Below are 19,205 nucleotides of genomic sequence, written 5' to 3' on the forward strand. Positions count from 1 at the left end.
TAGAAAAGCTGTCTTATAGCAGTGCATACAGTTGTACACTTGAGTGGAAACTGATGAACCAGGCAAATTGAACTTTAAAGCTTTCTGTGTATTTAAACCAAGGCAGTTCCTGTCTGCATCTTCTCCTGAGGAACAGAGCACAGCTCTTCTTGAGGTGAGGGAAAAGTCTGCACTGCTTTCTGCCAGGGTCCTGCTGCTTTCTGCTGTGGCACACATTCCATTGTGGCCCCAAAATGAAACCAGTAGAGATACCAATTGCCCTGTCTGTGTGCATTTTTTCTGCTTATTTGAAACCTTTCCCCCTTTCTCCACTCATGGGTGCATGTTTGATGCCAATTGCAGTTCCCATTCACCTCAGTTGGAAAGTTACTGGGCAGAGAACATAGCCAGACAATGTGATTCTTCTGCCTCCTCCAAACAGTCTGTCTCCCAAAGCCTTGAAGCTACAAATCCTGCTGTGCTCTCTGTCCAGACTCCCACACTGTGATATCCAGCATTTGCCTCTTTTCTAAAGCAGTCAGTTTGATTCTACCATGAATGAGACAGGCTTGACTTACCTTGTATTTCCTGATCACAGCTGAGGATTTTGAAAGATTTTCTGTTTCAGCAGAATCTGAAAACCTCTAAAAAATAAAATAAAATAATAAATTTAAAAAAAAGAAGAATTACCACATGTGGAAGATACAGAGAAGAACAAAACCTTATGATTTTTTTAAACTTTGTGCCAGCTGAGAGTCAATGATCTCATCCTCCATTCTTCACTCAGACCACATTCTTACTGCTAGCTACACATTTCTCTCCAGTGATTATTCATGGTTAAAAATCCAACCATTGGTTTCCAGAGCCGCTGGCTTTGTTTTTCCAAAGGCTTCTCATGCACTTCCAAATTTCAGATGGTCACGAGAAATTTCAGAGTTTGTAAGATGATTCTTGGCTAGAAAACAAGATCTCATTTTCCTCTAACCACAGATCAGCTTTGAGGTCTTCACCAGATCAGAGTCTCACGTCCTCTTAACCACTGCCTAGGTTTCCCTAAAGAATGTTTCTTGTCAACACTGGCTGCTGTTTCTTAAGCCAAGATAAGCTGGTAGAAGGTTTTGAGAGCACTTACCACTGAAGGAGATGTTAGTTTCTTCTTAGTCTCAAGGTCCTTCTCTGTGATGGTGAATTCCACAGCCTGCCGTTCCTTCTCCTTTTCCCACTCGTGCAGGTCCCTCTCATACTGAACCAGGGACTCCTGGATGTACACCTAGGAAACAAACCATAACTGAAGGGAGCAGGGCTAGAAAAGAGTTGCAAATAACAGTCCGTGGCTCAGGTCCATGCCTGTTTCTCCCCTTCAGGAGGTCCCAGGAAGAAACCCACTTGCTTTCCATGTATTCCAGTGGCAGAAAGAGGAAAAAACAGTGGCATTTCAAGTCTCAGATAGAGAAGATATACTCTCTTGCCAAAGAAAACCTGGAAAGTTTGAGGGGGACACTACTATTGGCCTATGTCCCCAATAAGATTAAAGCAGCAGGACTTGTTTTTTACAGATATCAAGTCTTTGGCATCCACTGAAAGCCATTCCCATTCAAACCATCACTTCTAGCAGCTGGGCTCCCCTCATAAATCCATACATTGCACAATTACACTTCATCTAGTGAGCCACAGAGATAGAAAGATGCTTAAATCATCAGGAAGGATGAAGCTAGGTGTCTTCAGGAGTGAGAAGTGTGTGAGAGAAGTGTGTGAGAAGGATTCTTTCAGCTGGAAGCAGCAGGCAGCTGACTGCTGGGGTCAGTCATTTGGGAACCACAGCAACATGCCCAGGTCATGGTAATACACAGGTACCTCTTGGGTCTCACCTCACACACCAGATTTATTCTGCAGAAGTAGGGATTCCTTGTAGGTTGCAGTGTGATGAAGCAAGGGATACTCTCTCCAGGCTGTACAACCCCTGAATTAGGATCAATCTCCAACACCTGGGCGAAGGGCAGGAGGAGGAGAAAAAAAATCAAATAAAAAAAGAAAAAAACCCAGAGGAGCTATTTTACTGTCCTGGGACCTTCCTGTGTGTTTTCTCTTCGCAGGGAGCACACCTCTCCTCAGAGGTATGTGGCAGGAGAGAGATGCAGTTGGTATATTCTAAGAACAAACACAGCTTTTGCTGGCGGACAGAGTCCTGAAGTTTGTTATCGCATTTTGTAATTCCAACTTCATATAACCTCACCAAAGTCTTTGGATTTCCCTTCTGAATTTCTCTTGTTCCATCTGTCCTAACCCTTGCCTCCACTTTTCCTTTCATCACCCAGTAGAAAGCCAGTTCCCTAGAACTGAGTGTCTTGTTGAAAATGGAGCTGTAAGGTCCTTTCATGGCACAACCGAGATGGGCAGGAAGGCTGTAGATCAAAGAGGACTCACCATTTCTTTAGCGTTTACCTGCCAGGTAAACACTGCTGCCTTGCTCTTCGAGATATTGTTGAGAAAGACAAGTCGACCAGTTTTGGTGCAGTCTGGGATATTTCCAAGGCAAATCCTGTTATGGGACAAGGTGGCTGCCTGCAGGAAGCAAGGAGAAATCAGAAGGAACAGCAGCGAAAGAAGATGAGACCTAACCTCCCACTGAGGAAGGGGAGTCATACAGTCATCTCTAAGTCATACTCATCTCTAAGTCCAGCAATTCACAGATAATATAACCAGGTATCTTTACCCTAGCAACTTGAGAGAGTGTAACAATTCTCTCAGTTTTGCTCTGGTTACAGTGACATTACATCAGAAGACCAGCTGGATTGCAGCGGGACTGAGTGAGCAATGAATAACACATAACACTGGTGCTGGAGAGGAGAGGATCTCAGGAGCACAGAGGACCAGTAACATCCCAATTCTCTCTGCAGTACTTGCAGTCCAGGCTTTTTCCTACTTCAGCTGAGAAACATGAGGTGTGTGCTTGTGCAAAATCCCTATCAATCTGACTGTGAATTTTAGGAAATTGATCCCTAATACACCTTGCTACTATGCAACTAGTTTGTCCCATTCTCCAGGCACAATGCAATCTCTAATTAAGTACAGTTATCATTAGAGAAAGAAATTTGATTTCAGATAATAGAGCCTTGCAGAATGCCATCTTCATTGTCAGACTGAGGCAGTTTTCAGTCATCTTCTCTTGTTCTCAGGAATATAATTGCCCTGCTGGAAGCAAAAGAGCACAGGGAGCTGTGGCTGGCTCCAAGGAAGGCATGCTAATGTCACACAGGTTGAATCCTTTACCTGCCAGGAGAAAGCCTCTGCTGCTGCTGTGTAATGCTCATTCACTGTGCTTGGATCTGTGGGTGAATTTAACAACAGATTGTCCAGACTGGTAGGCCAGCTCCAGCCAGGCCAGACAAGCTCCTGCTGAGCCAGCAGCAGGTCAAACAAGTGCATTCCTCTGCATGTGCCTGAATAGGTGACCATCCTGCAGTCAGCACTCAGGTTATGAATCACCTGAGTTTGGCTGGGAAATGGTGGCAGCCAAGCCCTGACAGAGCACGGCAGGAATGTAATGGTCTTTTTGAGAATGATTTAGGAAACAAGAAGGTGTTGTAGCTGCACAGAAGAAAGGCAGCTGTGATGGGAGGTAACTTCTAAGAAAAAATTACTTTAACAAACCCAAACCCTTTTTTGTTCTAATGGCTGTGGAAGTGACAAGCTGGAAACAAGACACCTTTCAGCATCCATGAGTTAAGTTCTAGGTCACCTGCTGGAAGGGAAATGTCTTGCTCTGTCTCATGGCAAATGAGCTCTCCTGCAACACAGACTACTGCAAGATGGGGTCACTTGTATATTTAAGTCTCTCACACATTTCTGGACTGATCATATTGCTCATATCCCACACTTGGACTTACCTGCCCAGACACAGTTAGCCTGGCAGAACCTGGAAGGACTGCAGCAGAAAAAAATTGTCTGGATGTGGCAGCCTCTTCTACAATATTTGGATTGTAGCCTACTCCCTGGAAAGAAATCTGGGTCGAGTCACCCTCCAGGATCTGGATGACAACATCAACCTGTCTCGGACAAGATAAGTTTTAAGTCCAGAGTTATATTTGGGAGAGATGTGCAATAAGCTAGCATACTTGCTAATGGACTGGTCTAAATACAACCCACGCATGGATAAGGACAAATCCAGTCTCTTTTGCTCTTTCAGGCCTTAGCCTTTCCTGATAGCCCAGGAAAGCTGGTTAAGTAGTCAATTAGCCAGATGAGATGGACAGAGACTACTTGGAGCAAAGCTTGGAGTTTTAAAGTTAAATTTATTCATTTATCCATGCATCCACCACAGACTGAAGCAACAAGTGGTGCTAGAGCTCTGGCCTTGCCTGCCTGCTGCAGCCCAGGACAGAGGTCTTTGGGAAGGCTCTTTTCAGAAGTTTGCAGCAGCATACACTGCAATGATAGAAGACACTGACTTCAGTCTCTTTGGTGGGAATTTTTGGAGGCCAACAATGAACCACAAATCTGAACAGATATTACTGACATCCCCAGTTACTGTTTGCTACTTGAAAAATAAATACTGGGATGACTCTGGTTGTAGAAGATATCTCTTATTGGGAAGAAAAAATATATGAGACAAATTTATCTGCTCCATTTCCAGACCAGACCAGCCACTAATTTGCTCTCATGACTCTGCTTCTTGGAGGCATAGAGCTCAATTCAGCTGTAGCATTACATTACAACCACCAGTAAGAAACCTAAAGAATTTTAGGTCAACAACAAAATCTGTTTCTTTCAGTCATGAGGAGGATCTTACCTCGTATGTTTTAGCTTCCAGTGGTGAGAAGATCCACCCAATGTGCCCTGATTCACCAGGGGGGATTTCTCCTCTAGGAGTTAGGCAGACAAACACAGGATGCTGAAAATTCTTCTCCTGTATCTTCACAATGTTGTCCAGCTGAACCTCAAATGTCACGGGCATGGAGCCACCATTGTAGAGTTTATAAATCTGAAGTGAGTCAGAAAGAGCAGTGCTTTTTATACCAGGTACAAGTTAAACTAGTTAGCACTTCCCCAGGGGATGCTGATGAGCATTAATATTTAATTAATCAGCTTATCTTCTAAGAATGAGAAGACCTCATAATGTCAAGATTTAACACCAAGGCTCTGATAGGCAGCTGTGCTGAAGGTTTATCACCACATTTGTACATTGATAACCAAAGTTCCTCTCCAAATGGTGTCCTGTCAATTCACACTAGGGGAAAATTAATACAGATTAGCTAAAGGGATCATTGTAAAGCGGATTAAGTAAAATGCAAAAGCACTTGTATTAAAGCACTCTTAATTCAATTCAGACTTGCTCATTTCCCAAGTAAATTAGGCAGAACATAATCAAAGCTCCCTTTTTGCTGAGTAAGTGTTTAAGAAAGTAAAATTAATTTACTAAAAAACTAATTAGTGTTTATTTCCAGAGTACTTGGAGCAGCTAGGCAAGTTTTCACTCAGATACAATGCAAGAGAATAAGTGAACAGCCCAACACGCCTCATAAGCATTCTGATTACAGAGTGAACACCAAATCTTGTCAAACTGCAGATGGTGAGACGTACTTTCCCAGCAGCTATTTCCAAACTCTGCCTAGAACTATCCTCAGAGTTCTCCTGTGATGCTTCACTATGGAGGCCATTCCACTTTCTGAGAATTGCCTCAGACACTGCCTGTCCTTGGGACACAGCAGTACTAGCTCCTTCCCTACACTTGCTGCTGGCTTTGGCTCCAAGATGCTCACCTGTGTGGGGGGGTGGGAGCGTCCAACAGCAATGGGTGCAAAGATGTGCTTAGTGGATGCAAAATGAACGTAGCGCTGGTCGTGTTCCACTGTCACACCGCTGAAGGTCAGCTACAGTGGAAAGAAATACAGTCACTTCCTCACAGGGCCTTGGTCCCATCACCAACATCTGCACAAGGACTCTGAAGTACTTTGCAAATGGAAGGCCACACAGTTACAAACTTTAATTGGTAATACCAGGATAGCGGGTCCTAAGACAAAAATCAAGGAGACAGAGAACCTACTCCAGATTTTCTCTGAAAGGTTCTCCTCTTGTATCTGAAAGACTGTACTTTTCTCTCTGCTATGCTAGGCATCAGCATCAGTGCTTCTCTGTACCAAGTGTATGGTGGAAATTCTCCATGAATGAAAGTGTCTGGACTGTACATAGGAGAGTGTGCAGCTGTCACAGCCAAATACTTTGGAAAGACAGGATTTAGGTAAGTAATGGCTTCCTCTCGGAAAGGATCATCTGCATGTCCTCTAGAGTGCTCCAAGAATGTGTCTAGCAGCCCAAAAGCTAGAAGCAAGTCCAAAAGCAAGAAGATTCCAGCTGAACTTTAAGTGACCAAGTGATAATCAACAGTATCCTGTTGGCAAAGCAGCCACCAGGCACTCCAAGCAAAGTGGAGAGATTTACAGAGCTGTTTCACAGAAAGGATTTTGCATTAACATAGTCTCCTGCATTTTGAGAAAACCACAATCAGGATGAAGATGCACTGTTTTCTGCATAGACTTCATCCCACAGTGAAGACTTAAGATCATAAGAGGGATGACAGGGGATGCCAGATTCCCCAGGGAGGAGAGCTGCCTGGAGAACACATGCTGCAGGTGATAACATCTCACAATATCAAACTGGCAGCTGGGAAATGAAGTGCAAACACTTGCAGTTTATAAAACCTGTGTGCTCAAGGATTCTCCTTGGGATCCAGCCCTTCTCTCCAGGGAGTTCTGTGAACCAGCCTACCTCAGCCTGCAACACATGCAGCGGGCTGGGCTTTTCCTACTAAAACTGCTGGGGGCTCCAAATTCTGCCTGGCCAAACAATCTCAGAGCTCTGAGAACAAGCAGTCTTACAGGTGAAGAGGCAAAGGACAATCCGTGAAAGAATTAGGCAGTGGGAGGCCTTGTTTCCCTGCTGCAGAAGGAATTGGAAATACACAAGTCCTGCAGATGTCTCCTCCTGCTGCCAGAAGAAATTGCCAATGGGAAATCAGTTTGGGTTCTCCAGAGTACCTATAAATCATCAGAGGACTAAAAATTAGCCACTGAATGGGGAAGGAATAAAAAAGAAGAATCTTCTCCTGAAAATTAAGCTGGGGAAATAGAGAAGCAGGAGGCTCTGTTGGGGAATCATGAGAAGAGAAGCAGGAGGTCAAAATCTATCCATGTAGGTAAAGTCATCACAGAAGTGATTTTAAACCCAAAGGAAAAACAGGCATTGGCATGCAGGTGGCTAACCACACAGCTCTGAAGCCAAATAATTTGGAATTTGACAGAGTAACCAAGCAATACCCCAGCCCAATGGGCTCCTCCTCTGTTTATTGTTTTGGAAAATTCCAAAGCTTAACTTTTGAGGTGACACTACAGAATTTGCTTAAGGTTAACATATGCTTAAGGTTAACATATGCTTTGCATATTTCACCAGAATCCAGGTGAGGATTTGCTCAGCCCTGGAATGTGAGCATATTTAGGGCAGTTTCTGCCCCCAGATCTGGAAACTCTGTGCACTTCATACCATGACTGCAAGGAAAGTAGGCACACTGTTCAGTCCCTCAGCTGCCCTCCGTGCAGAAGAAGTATCTCCCATTCCTACTTTCTGATATCAACAGTTCAGTAGTTGCACTACATCTCTGCAGGCTGCAACCACCTGCACTGCTCCTTGTCTCTGGACTGGCTTCTACAGCTCCTATTGCCAGGGCTCAAAGGCACCAAGGGATCTTTCTTTTCATCCCTAGGGTATCCCAGGCTTTTCTAGCCCTTTCTGCAAGGGCAGCATGACAGAGGGTGGTGGCCTCTGGTAGCCACCAAAGCCACTGGCTTTATGGCAAGAGAGGATGTATGCCCTATAGGCTTCTGGTGCTCCAAAGCCTCTTCTCTCAGTGGCCAACTGGTGAAAGGCTCACAGTCACTCTCAGGATTGTGCCAGGCAGGCAGAGCACAGGGAGCCTGTCCAAGAGCTTTGAGGGAAGGCACAGTTAAGCCACTGTTTGAACAGCTTGGTCAAAGGGTTGGATTTTTCAGCTGACAACAGTTCTGAAAGAAAAGAAAAATAAAAGAGATATGTGAACACAATGGTCTCATAGGAAACTTTAGGGACAGACAGGAAGGCTCAGCCGGGAATGAGTGGTGCCTGGCAGAGCACAAGGTGACTTTGACTCTAACTGACAGTTTGAGAGAGGGGGAGAGAGAGAAATTAGTTCCAAGCCTGAGGAGATGCTCAGGGAAAACACACCACATATCAGTTCTGGGATGCTTTAGAAAGCAGCCAAGCAGGAAGAATGAGTAAGAATCTCCTTTATCATTGGTAGGAGAAATAAGTGGGTGGACAAAGGCTGCAGCCAACCAGGAACCCAGGGACTATCTTCTGGGCTTGGGGAAGGAGCTGATCCTGTAACCCCAGAGGTGGAGGATGCTCTGCCACCCTGTGCATTCCCAAACTACTATCACAGCAGGTGCTGGTGGTATATTTGGAGAAAAGCACGTTCCAGGGGGGGTTGTAGGGTATAGAGGGTTAATGAGATGGAGAGATTCAGGAAAGCTGCATAGGAGAGAAGCAGGATGGGCTGCAGATCTGAACTCCAGGAACTGTATGGAACAACTCACAGTGAGGCAGATGAAATGAGGGGAGGCATGCACAGGAATCCTGATCATAAGTTACACCAGAGTGTAGAAAACATGCAGGGACTGTAAAACCTGGGAAGGCTATTTTGGACTTGGAGTTGTCTTGAAGGGATAAGCAATTCTGCACTAACACCATTAATAAAATACAAAGGTTAATTAAAAATAAATAAATAAATAATAGTCCTCTTGATGAAGAATCCAGCAGATGCAACATCCAAGGGCCATTCTGCCAGTGCACTGCCAACATCAGTCTGTGTTGGAACCACAAGTTTGTCAGGACATTGCTTTTATGTCTCTGCTTGGCCCTCTCTTACTGCCCGGCTAGTGTAAATTCCAGGGGAAGGCCACAGCCCCCTGTACACTATGCAGATTCTGGGGAAAACACCTATTAATTCAGTTCCTACCTGGTGTTGTTCAGCAAATGGAAGGAAGGGATGCCTGCTATCTTACCAGAATCTCATGGCCATAGGAAATCTTCAGCAGGACAGGGAGGCGATCATTGCCAATGAAATCATGTCTAGCAGTGAAAGAGGAGAGAGAGGAAAACAGTAGAAATCAACCTTGTGCCCAGGATAATAGAGTCAGAGTCACACAGAACATTAGAGACAATTCACTTCCCAGCCAAAGAGTCACTGCTGCGTAAGGGCCACGGGGAGGTGGGGGGGAACCCAGTGGTGTTTGGGTGGGAATGAGTGATACAATATCAATTTTAGTCATACACCTATTTAGGGACCCAAGTTTTTAGGCCAACAAAATGACAGAACTTCTCAGATATGGTCTGCTTTGAGAGGGGAAGCATTCAGCTTTCTTCATACCTTCTACAGGCACGCACGAGCTAGCAGCTCTAGCTGATGAGAAAAAAAAAAAAAAAAAAAAGAAGAATATCATTACGTAATCAAAAGTGTAGAAAGTGCAGCATCTTGTTCATCTCCTTAACTGTCAGGTCAAGGCAGACCAGTGTCCCCAGCATGTCACAGTAAATGCCTTTTGCTCTGCAGTGTTAAAGGACATTAAAACATTCTCCTGAGGAAGACCAGCTCTGTGGGGTCCAAAAACTGGACATGTTCAGGAACTTTTTACTTGCCCAGCCTCTGCTGAGGAACATATGATGAGGAAGGAAAATCTGGCATGGAAACTCAGGGGACTGAAGGCACGTGCTGTTCTGGCACACAGCATGAAGCTCTGAAGAACAGGTGCTTGTCATCACCTGTGTAAGAGCTGGACAGATTTCTCCTGCCCTGGAAGAAGTGTTCCTGACTTTGGGGAAACACTGAAGAGCTGGTTATCCTGAATTCTCATCTGCTGCAGCTCCTGGGGAGTAAAGTCAACATCTTCTGCCCAGCGCTCTATGTCCATCTTCTGATCAGAAGGAAACAAGAAGGCCCTAGGGAACCAATCAGCTGGTCAGCAACAAGGATATGCAACTTCCCCAGGGCTATGGTCACACATTCAATCCAAATGGGCTTAGCCCACCTGGTGGCCACGTCACATTTCATCAGGTCTGATCTGGATCTCCCTGATTGCTTTCCCACCTAGACTCATCGACAGATCTCAGCTGCAGCTGTACCTACAAAGCCTACCCCATTAATCTGCAAATTTCTCATATCCCTTTGAGCCCTTCCAGAACCCCAAAAAGAAGGCTGAGCTCCAGTGAGCTCTGCTTACCAGTCCACAGGTACCACACCCTTGTTCTCCAGCAGAAGCATCACAGTGGTAGGCTGTGAGCCTACTGGGGCAGACCCAAAGTCAAAATCCAGCAGGAGAGGAGTATACACTGGAGGGATCAAGCATGTGCTGGTCACAGGAGAAAAAGAAGATATTAAACTGAAACAGGAGGAAGGGTCCTCAGGGCATGAAAGGGGAAAGGTCATTCCACACTGGCTGTCTTCCCCATAATTCTTGTCTGACCTTATATTCTTGACCCTTTTGAGAGAAAGGACACTGGGCATAGGGCAGACCTGATTTTCTTTTCAAAATCTTTTATGTACGTCTAATGAAAGTGAGTGACATAAGAGAGTCCTGCTTAGTCTGAAGTCTCTCTTTAGCTCCTCAGTATAAGGAAATCACTGAAATAATGGAGCAGGCCCAATGGCAGGCCACTAAAATGGCTAAGAGCTGGAGCACATTGGCCAGGCTGGATGGGGCTCTGAGTAACTTGGTCTAGTGGAAGGCATCGCTGCCCATGTCAGAAGGGTTGGAATTAGATGATCTTTAAGGTCCCTTCCAATCCAAACCACTCTATGATTACAAAGATGGACAAAAGGACCTGGATTTGTTCAACCTTACGAAGCAATGGGTCAGGGATGGCAACTGCACAAGTTGCAATACAAGATATTCTGATGAGATACTAGAGAAAGGGTTTTCACCACGGAAATGGTTAAACAGGAGCTCAGATGTGATTTCTCCACATAAAGAGAAATATTGAGATTTCTCAATATCTCTTCTCAGAGATATTGAGCACTGAGCTGAATAAGGTCCTGGGCAAACTGCTCTATATGTCCCTGCTTTAAGCAAGGGGCTACATCAGAAACTTTGGAGGTCTATTGCAATTAAATTATTCTCTGTTTCTGTGGTTCCTTTCAAGGGAGCTTAAGCAGAGAAGTGGAAGTGAGCAACTGCCTGCAGCAGTTAGGATGGAAAAACAGGGTGCCACACAGCAAGGAGCTACAAAACATACCAATAAGTCACAGCATCTCTGTCTGGCTCATGCAAAGGACTCAAAGATCCACTGAGCCATTTCCTTATCTCACCTGTGCCTTGTGGGGACTTTGTAGGTGAGCTCGCCAGGAGTTGGGTCTCGCTCCAAGAATTCATTCAGTGTGTCCAAGGAGAAGAGCTTCCAGATGTGCATCTTGCTTTTCCCGCTGGCAGTCCCCATTGTACAAGCATCTGTGATGCACAAAATTGGGTAGACACCTGTTGCTTCAACGCGGCAGAGGAACTCCTCCTTCTCTTTTGCACTTACAAGATCTGTGGCTTGGGAGAGAAAGAAACACCAAAAAGTAGTCATGTACCATTAAGGGGCTGCTGCCTGGGTAATTTTGACTGCAGCAAAGAGGAAAGAGGCCCTACCAAGAACAACAAAAGAACGGGCATTGTACATAGTCTTTTGTTTGGCAGCTTCTCAAAACCCCTAAACAACTGACCTCTAGTTGTACCTTGACTTCTGCATATAGACATCACCAAAAGACTATGAATGTGATCCTTTTCAACGGTGCATTTACACAATTTAGTTTTGCACTATGTGAGAAAAACTTTTTTTGATTTAAACCTACAGTCTAAACATTTTATGAAGTGCCCCTTGTTTTCACACTGAAAAATGATAAACAGTTATTTATATCTTGTGTTCCCCTTTCATTCGTATGACATTATATTTTTCACCTTCCAAGCTGAAAACTCCTTGTCTTGCTAGTCTCTTCTTTTACGAACACTGTCCCCCATCTCTGAATACCCCAAAACATCCATCTCACCTCTGGGTGTGCAAATATCATATCTGATTTTCCAGGTATAATGCAGCCGACGGGCTGGCCTTACTTTTATTCGGACAAAAGCTTTTGATCTTGCGGGAATTGTTCCTCTGGAGTATTCCAGCTCTAGAGCTGTAGGATACAAGAGATGTTAGGAGCTCTTGGCATTACTGTCTCTTACACCACACATATTGTGGCACACAGATCCCTAAGTCTACCTGCACTCTAGCCACTGCCACCTCTTGCCTAATAGTTAGGATTAGCTTCAAGTGCTGAACTTTGGATTCCCAGACTACAGCTGTAGGCAGCTCTTTGGGAGTACCCAGATTGCCTCTGGCCAGAAAACAACAGGGAATTTCCCAATTGGAGGTCCTCTAGAAAGGCAGCTAAGAGCTGAGCTCCAACATTTCTTCTGGTAAGGTCCTTTATTTAACTTCCTCCTTTGCTGGGAAATTGTATCTTATTTCAAGGTCCAGATTGGTCTAACTTCAATTGTCAGACTCTGGATTATGATTTTTCCAGCAAGACAGAAAAGCCATGTCCTATACAAAGGGGCAGACAACTTAAGGTTTGAGAGAATCAGTGCAAGCCAACCAGCAAGCAGTCCAACCTCCAAGTTAATTCTAGATTGATTTTGGGGAAAAGTGGGGAAAACTAAGGTCCTGTCCCATGTTAATTCCTTTACAGTACCCAGTAGATCGTTGCGGACCTCCTCAGGGTCATGGGGCCCTGTGAAGAGTTGTTCCACACTGAGGATGTAATTCAGAGTACAGATTCCATCATTTAGCAGTGCAATGCTGTAGCTTTTTTGATCACCAACTAGAATATTTCCAAGGTCCAGAAAGTCCTTTTGTGCCTGGAAGACAAACCCACCATGCTGAGGTCACTTTAACATGTCAAGCATAGTGGTTGAGTGTAGCTACCACTTATCTCACCACATGCTGATCCCTTGGCACATGGCACATACAGTGCAATGCAAGACTCCCTGCTTTGTGCAGGACCTGGCATGCCCTGGGAGACAGAATTGTTAAGGTTAGAAAAGAGCTCTAAGATCACTGAGTCCAACCATTGACACTGTCAATGCCACCACTAAACCATGTCCGTGAGTACCACATGTACATGTCTTTTAAATACTTCCAAGAATGATGACTCAACCACTTCATTGGGCAGCCTATTCCAATGACTGACAACCCCTTTCCTGAAGAAATTTTTCCAAGCATCCAATCTAAACCTCCCCTGGTGAAATTTTAAGTCATTTACTCTTGCCTTATTGCTTATTACTCAGGAGAAGAGACCAACACCCACTTTGCTACAAACTCCTTTCAGGTGGTTGGAGCACAATAAAATGTGGAACAGGTCTGTGAGGCACTCAATCCCTCCTCCAAATGCTTTCTCCTACTATTTTTTAGGCTGTTTGCTGGGTAGGATGTAGCATATTCAGGGCTGTGAGAACACTAGCTGGCCAGCTGCACTTGGGTCAAGGCTGAGACATTTTTGCTGGCCCTTTTGTGACTGTTTTGGTGCAGTGCCCCTCTCTTTTGGCTAGTTGTGTACTCACATACAATCTATGATGACAACGAACCTCGAAGACATTATCACCCATCAATCAACATGATTGACATTGGGCAATGACTTTCAAAGTAATATCTTATTTACCTCTGGTTCGTTAAGAAACCTGACTAAAAATGAAAGTGGCTGCACAGACCTGCAGATAACATGAGGAAAGCCACATGGATGTATACTGGCTATACCACTTTAAAAGGTCCACTACACTTAGAAATCAGACTAACAGCAAAACAAATGGAGAAGGAGAACAGACAGAATGAGAGGAGAGAACCGTGATTCCCAAGGAGCCAAATGGATTGCTGGTTTAGGCTGAAACAGAGAATTCCCAGAGGATTTGTTAAGGTTGTATTTGAACTGGCAGGACATTTACAACATGTTACCATTAGGCCACTAGAATGAGTACTGTCATTTACACTGAAAACAGTGTCTAGGAATTTTGCTGTGAATCCTTATAGACTGCCTCCAGTACAGATTGTGGAAAAAGGGAAAGTCCAAGACCGCCATCCCACTCTGGTCCCCCCTACTAGTACTCAGTGGGCCGCTGTTCCTTACCCTGATAGTGCCCAGTGCCCCTTCTCCAATGACCCGTAAGACATAATGGACATCTTTGGGAGACACGGGCTCTGGGCTTTTCCACTTCACAAAGACCACAACTCGCAGCACATACTTCCTTTCCATGTCAGGAGTAAAAGTCCATGCCTGAGCCTGCAATCACAAGAGAGAAGAGTGCCCAAAGGAGCTCCAGTCCAGAGATAAACCCAAACAAAACAATTGCATTTAATGCACAGTCCCCTCCTTAATTGTAGCTAACTACAGACCCACCACTCCATCTGCGGCAAAGATTCACACTGGGAATGAACATCCAGATATTCAAAGCCAGGCTGAGGTTGTGTTGTAGAGAGCAAACTACAACTTTGGTAGAATTTGAACTTACCATGGCTTCATAGGGCTGGAGGATCCCTGCAGTGGGGCTGACAGACAGGATCTTTCTGTCTGACTGACGGATCCTCCATGTGAAAACCATGGGTAGCCTTGTGCAGTTTTTAATGGTGTACATTCGTGTAGAGGAGGTCCCTATTTGGAGAGGCTTGAAGTAGAGAATTCCATCACCTTCTAAGAGCAAAAGAAGGGACTGCCCACAACTCTGGAGAACAATCTCCTGTGGAATTAAGAGAAAAAGTAACAGACATTAGCTAGAAGTCTCAGCTACCTCTGGAGGAGCCTTATAAAGATGTTGCTCCTTCTGAGAGAGAAGCAAGAAAAATCTGATTCTTTATAATGAGGGGAAGGGCTTTAGGCTGTGCTAACAAGTCAGGCCCTTAGCATTATACAGTGTATTCCAAGAGATGAAAATGCAAGGAACAAGGGGTACAGGATGTTTGGCACCACAAAGGTCTTTTTCTGCAATGTTGACTCCATATTAAATTTTGAAAATATTCTTTCATTCCTATTTCCAAAGAGAAAAATCTTAACTAAGCATTAGATGTAATAAGCATCCCAGTGCAAGTCACTGTGAAAAGGGAAGACTACAAGGGAACAAAACTTTGCTCACCATCTTCCACTTCCCTCTCCTTACCTTGGTGTAAGCAGGATAAGAGTTCAGCTCCAAAGGCAGGACATGCTTCTGCGAGACTGTCTCAACTGGGTGAGTGGAGAGAAGGAAAATTTGGTGGCCTCCTGGAATGATGTGTCCTAAGCTGGGCTTGACCAAAACAGAGGGACAGGCAGTTTGGTCCACACTGAAGGTTATCAAAGAGGTGCTGGTGTTGGACAACAGCATGCTGCAGTAGGTATCAGTGTCACAAACCACAGGAGGAAAAGTCTGGTGGAGACAAAAAGGGTTGCTTTCACTGGGTTTAAAAACCAGCTTAAAGAAATTGTTTTCACTATATTAAATTCCAGGTTCCAATAAGCACTATTCTGAGTCTATGGAGAACTTTTTAACTGCTTCTTTTCAAGGAAAGAAATTAAACCACCTAGGGGTATACAAATGATGGTCTTTTCCCTTGCCATAGTGGCCCTCATGGGCTCATGGGACTGGTGAATCTATTTTCCAACATGCCATGCTTTATGCCCATCCAGTAAGCAAGCTGCTTGCTGGTGCCTGTAGTTTCTGCATGGACAGTGACATCCTGGATGAAGAATTCCAGCAGGTTAGAATTTGCTCCACTTCATGCAAATCAAATAAAGGCTGCATGGCCTAGATTAGCTGAAGAGATTTCATAAGAGGCTCTCAAGACTATTCTTATGTCTTATGATCAGATCTACCTTAACCTCATAGGAAAAATACCTTACTGTGCTACAGAAACAGCAGGAAGAGAGAGAGAGAACCTTCCCCTCTATCTTACAACCACTTCTTTCGTGAGGATTCTGTTTGCCCAAGTGCATGCAGTTTTTGAGGCTCCTGGGCTCCCCTTGTTAGTGCCTATGTCCACCTAAACAGAAAAGAAGGTGATCCCAACAGCTTTTCCCTCAGAACTAATAAGATGGTTAGTAGAGTTGACATGGTGGAGGTGGGGAAGCTAATGCAGGAGAAACAGCATACTATTGTACCACAGCAGGAGGCTCCACACCATCAGAAACCACCAAAGATACATCTCAGTGCAATGGGAGACAAAGTAAAGAATTCAGAACACTGAGTGTCTCTGCAAAGATCCAAAGGTTACACACTTTGGGAACATCCAGGAGGTACTGTGGAATGATGTGCTCCAGTTTTGCTTCATATGTGTGTGCTCTCAGCCTCACAGTCAGGCACCACGACGGACAGATGGTGGCATCATTCTCAATGTTGTTGTAGTGTCTCATCACCTGCAGACACACAAGAGACAACACAGTGTGTGCAGGAAGGGCGTGTGGCAAGGTGCCTTCACAGAATCACAGATTGATCCAAGTTGGAAGAGACCAAGTGCACATACTACCTCAAGCAGCTGCTTGTTCAATGACATGCCTGGGGCTAAGGAATTGGCATTTTCCGGGAAGAAGAACTGACCAGTGCCAGATGAGAAACAAGGAGGGAGAGACTGGCAAATGCTAAGTTTCACTTACCAGGACATTTCTGGGTGCTAAATCTCCTGTAACTGCAGACTCATGTAACATGAATCCCATGTCACTTGGGAGAAGAGAGACAGTGCCCTCAGGAGCTTTACTTGTGGAGGGCCGGACACAAAGACCAAGCTTTTGCCCATCACCCAGGCCACAATAACCATTCTTGTGCAGGTTCTCGTCTACACTAATAGTGCAGTAATTCATAGTAATTCCTCCTTCAGTGAGGTGTACCATGCTTCATGTTTCTTAGGAGTATGAGCAAGTCTACCTGTGCACATGCATGAGCTGTGACTTGTTCTGTCATTTCTCTGCCAGGACACAGGTGAAAGAGAAACTTTAACCCAAGGGTGTATCAAACTAGTGTCCAAAAGAGTTAATAGAGGTGCTAGTTTTAAAGGGTTTAAACTGAATTTTAACTCCCCTGAAATACTTTATTCTGCAAAAAGTTGCTTGCTTGGTCATCTCTAGTCTTAGTAACTCCTACTAACCTTATAAACAGCAAAACCTTCCAGCTCTGCTGCATAAAGACTGTTGACCTGAGTGGGCCTGCAAAAGACATGGAAGGTTGAAGACTTCAGTGGTGGCATTTCACAGATTTCAGGGCGCACATGGAAAACACTGCCTTGGTTTGGAGTCCAGGTAACAATGATATTTCCTTTGGTGTGGTTGGTCACACAGAGAGAAAGAGATTTGTATGGTGGCATGCAGCATCCAAAATCATACTCCCTGGGGCTGACACTAACATGAGCAGGAAACAAGTCCAGGTCACTGCTTACACCATCGTAGAAATATTCAGCCATGGCATTGGGTTCAAAGTATTCCTTGGGTGGCTGGTCCTCAGAAATCTATAGGATGGAAATATCTCAGTGTGAGTAGGGAAAGTGTGCCTGTGGGAGACACCAGGTGCTGATTGCCTTCATGAGCAAGAGGGCTTGCACTTCAGCAAGAGTTCCTAGGACAGCTCAAAGTCTAGCCTTCAAGGAGGATTTTGTTTGTAAGCCCTGAAACTAAAGAGGAAGCAAAAAATAGCCCCATGATTGAGTTACAGCCAGAAAGAAGCTGAGCTAGGGTAAAAGCCAGCTAACAAAGAGTGTTGGTGTGTACTGGGAACATCAACAGCAGAAATACTAAAGAAATCAGTCTGGCACTTGCAAGCCCTTCTAGATATGTCTTCTGTACAACAGATACCCAGCATATATATATACCCAGCTCATACCTCAGGGGGCAGCATGAGGGCTCCCTCTTCATCCATCTGCAACTTCCCATTCTTCAGCATTTCACTCAGGATATCAGGGGGGTAGAAGGTCAGTCCCCTCACCATGTTGGTTCGGTACCAGGAGAGGTGTATTTTCTGAAGGGTGGGTGGCTTAGCTGTGTCTGAATGGCAGGTACCAAAAAAGTCCACATACAGGGGTTCCTGGGAAAACACAAGACAGGATAATAGGAAATAAACTGTCATGTGATTGCTTTGAGAGTTTCACCATACCAATATCTCACTTCCAAAACCATGCTGGGAAAGGCTTAGTAGTTTTAGACTGCCATTTACTTTATGTCTCAATGTGAGACAAGAACTTTCTTAAAACTGGAGTTAAAATTGAAGGCACTCAGTGCACAGCCATGCAGCTAAAGTTAGGAGAGAGACCTAAACAAGAGCCACAGGGGATGCACCTCACCCTATCTGCAGGCATTACTGACTGTCCACATCCTATTGCTGATAGGAACCTGCACCACGGGGATTCTGCTTAACAAGAGTCTAGGTCCTGCACTTGGGTCGCAAAAACCCCAGGCAGCATTACAAGCTTGTGGCAGAGTGGTTGGAAATCTGTTCATCAGAAAAGCACCTGTGGGTGATGGCTGACAACAGCTGAACATGAGCCAGCGTGTGCCTGGATGGCCAAGAAGGTCAAGGGCATCCTGGCTTGCACCAAAAACAGGACCAGGGCAGTGATTGTCCTCCTGTACTCAGCAGTTGTGAGACTGTGTCTTGACTACTATGTTCAGTTTTGCTCCACTCAGTACAAGAACAACATTGAGGAGCTGAAGTGTGTCCAGAGAAGGGCAATGAAGCTGGTGGGGGTCTGGAGCACAAGTCTTGTGAGTAATGGCAGAGGGGAAAAAAAAAGGCTCAGGGGGAATTTTATTGCTCTCTACAACTACCTGAAAGGAGGGTGTACCTTGGTAGGGGCTGTTCTCTTCTCCCAGGTAAGAAGTGATAGGACAAGAGGAAATTACCTCAGGTAGTGTTTGGGCAGTGGTTAGATTGGATAATGGGAAAAATTTGTTCATCAAAATGGTCGTCACCCCGGGCTGCCCAGGGATGTAGTTGAATCATCATCCCTGGAGGTATTTAAAAGACATGCAGATGTGGCACTTGGGGACCTGGTTAGTGGTGTACTTGGCAGTGCTGGGTTAATGGCTGGACTCAATAATCTTAGAGGTCTTTTCCAATCTTAACAATTCTATGATAGCTAACAATGAAAATGCAGTGGGAAGAGATTTGCAGGGA

General features: G+C 44.9%; 1 protein-coding gene across 1 annotated transcript in view; it reads right to left on the reverse strand.

Moving 5' to 3' along the window:
• CFAP65 (cilia and flagella associated protein 65) overlaps positions 1-19,205 on the reverse strand; it is a 30,712-nt gene that overhangs the window by 4,513 nt on the left and 6,994 nt on the right. The window contains exons 9-27 of the mRNA XM_018911428.2: positions 17,916-18,116; positions 17,188-17,544; positions 16,325-16,462; positions 15,231-15,476; positions 14,589-14,813; positions 14,207-14,359; positions 12,779-12,944; positions 12,092-12,220; positions 11,372-11,597; positions 10,287-10,415; positions 9,829-10,005; positions 9,072-9,138; positions 5,739-5,849; positions 4,769-4,960; positions 3,867-4,025; positions 2,404-2,541; positions 1,848-1,964; positions 1,112-1,249; positions 558-623 (exon numbers count right to left, since the gene is read on the reverse strand). Of these exons, the coding sequence (XP_018766973.1) occupies positions 558-623; positions 1,112-1,249; positions 1,848-1,964; positions 2,404-2,541; positions 3,867-4,025; positions 4,769-4,960; positions 5,739-5,849; positions 9,072-9,138; positions 9,829-10,005; positions 10,287-10,415; positions 11,372-11,597; positions 12,092-12,220; positions 12,779-12,944; positions 14,207-14,359; positions 14,589-14,813; positions 15,231-15,476; positions 16,325-16,462; positions 17,188-17,544; positions 17,916-18,116 (3,135 nt within the window). The remainder of the gene's footprint in view (positions 1-557; positions 624-1,111; positions 1,250-1,847; positions 1,965-2,403; positions 2,542-3,866; positions 4,026-4,768; positions 4,961-5,738; positions 5,850-9,071; positions 9,139-9,828; positions 10,006-10,286; positions 10,416-11,371; positions 11,598-12,091; positions 12,221-12,778; positions 12,945-14,206; positions 14,360-14,588; positions 14,814-15,230; positions 15,477-16,324; positions 16,463-17,187; positions 17,545-17,915; positions 18,117-19,205) is intronic.

The sequence above is a fragment of the Serinus canaria genome, chromosome 7 (assembly GCF_022539315.1).
Source record: "Serinus canaria isolate serCan28SL12 chromosome 7, serCan2020, whole genome shotgun sequence".
In the NCBI taxonomy this organism is placed as follows: Eukaryota; Metazoa; Chordata; class Aves; order Passeriformes; family Fringillidae; genus Serinus; species Serinus canaria.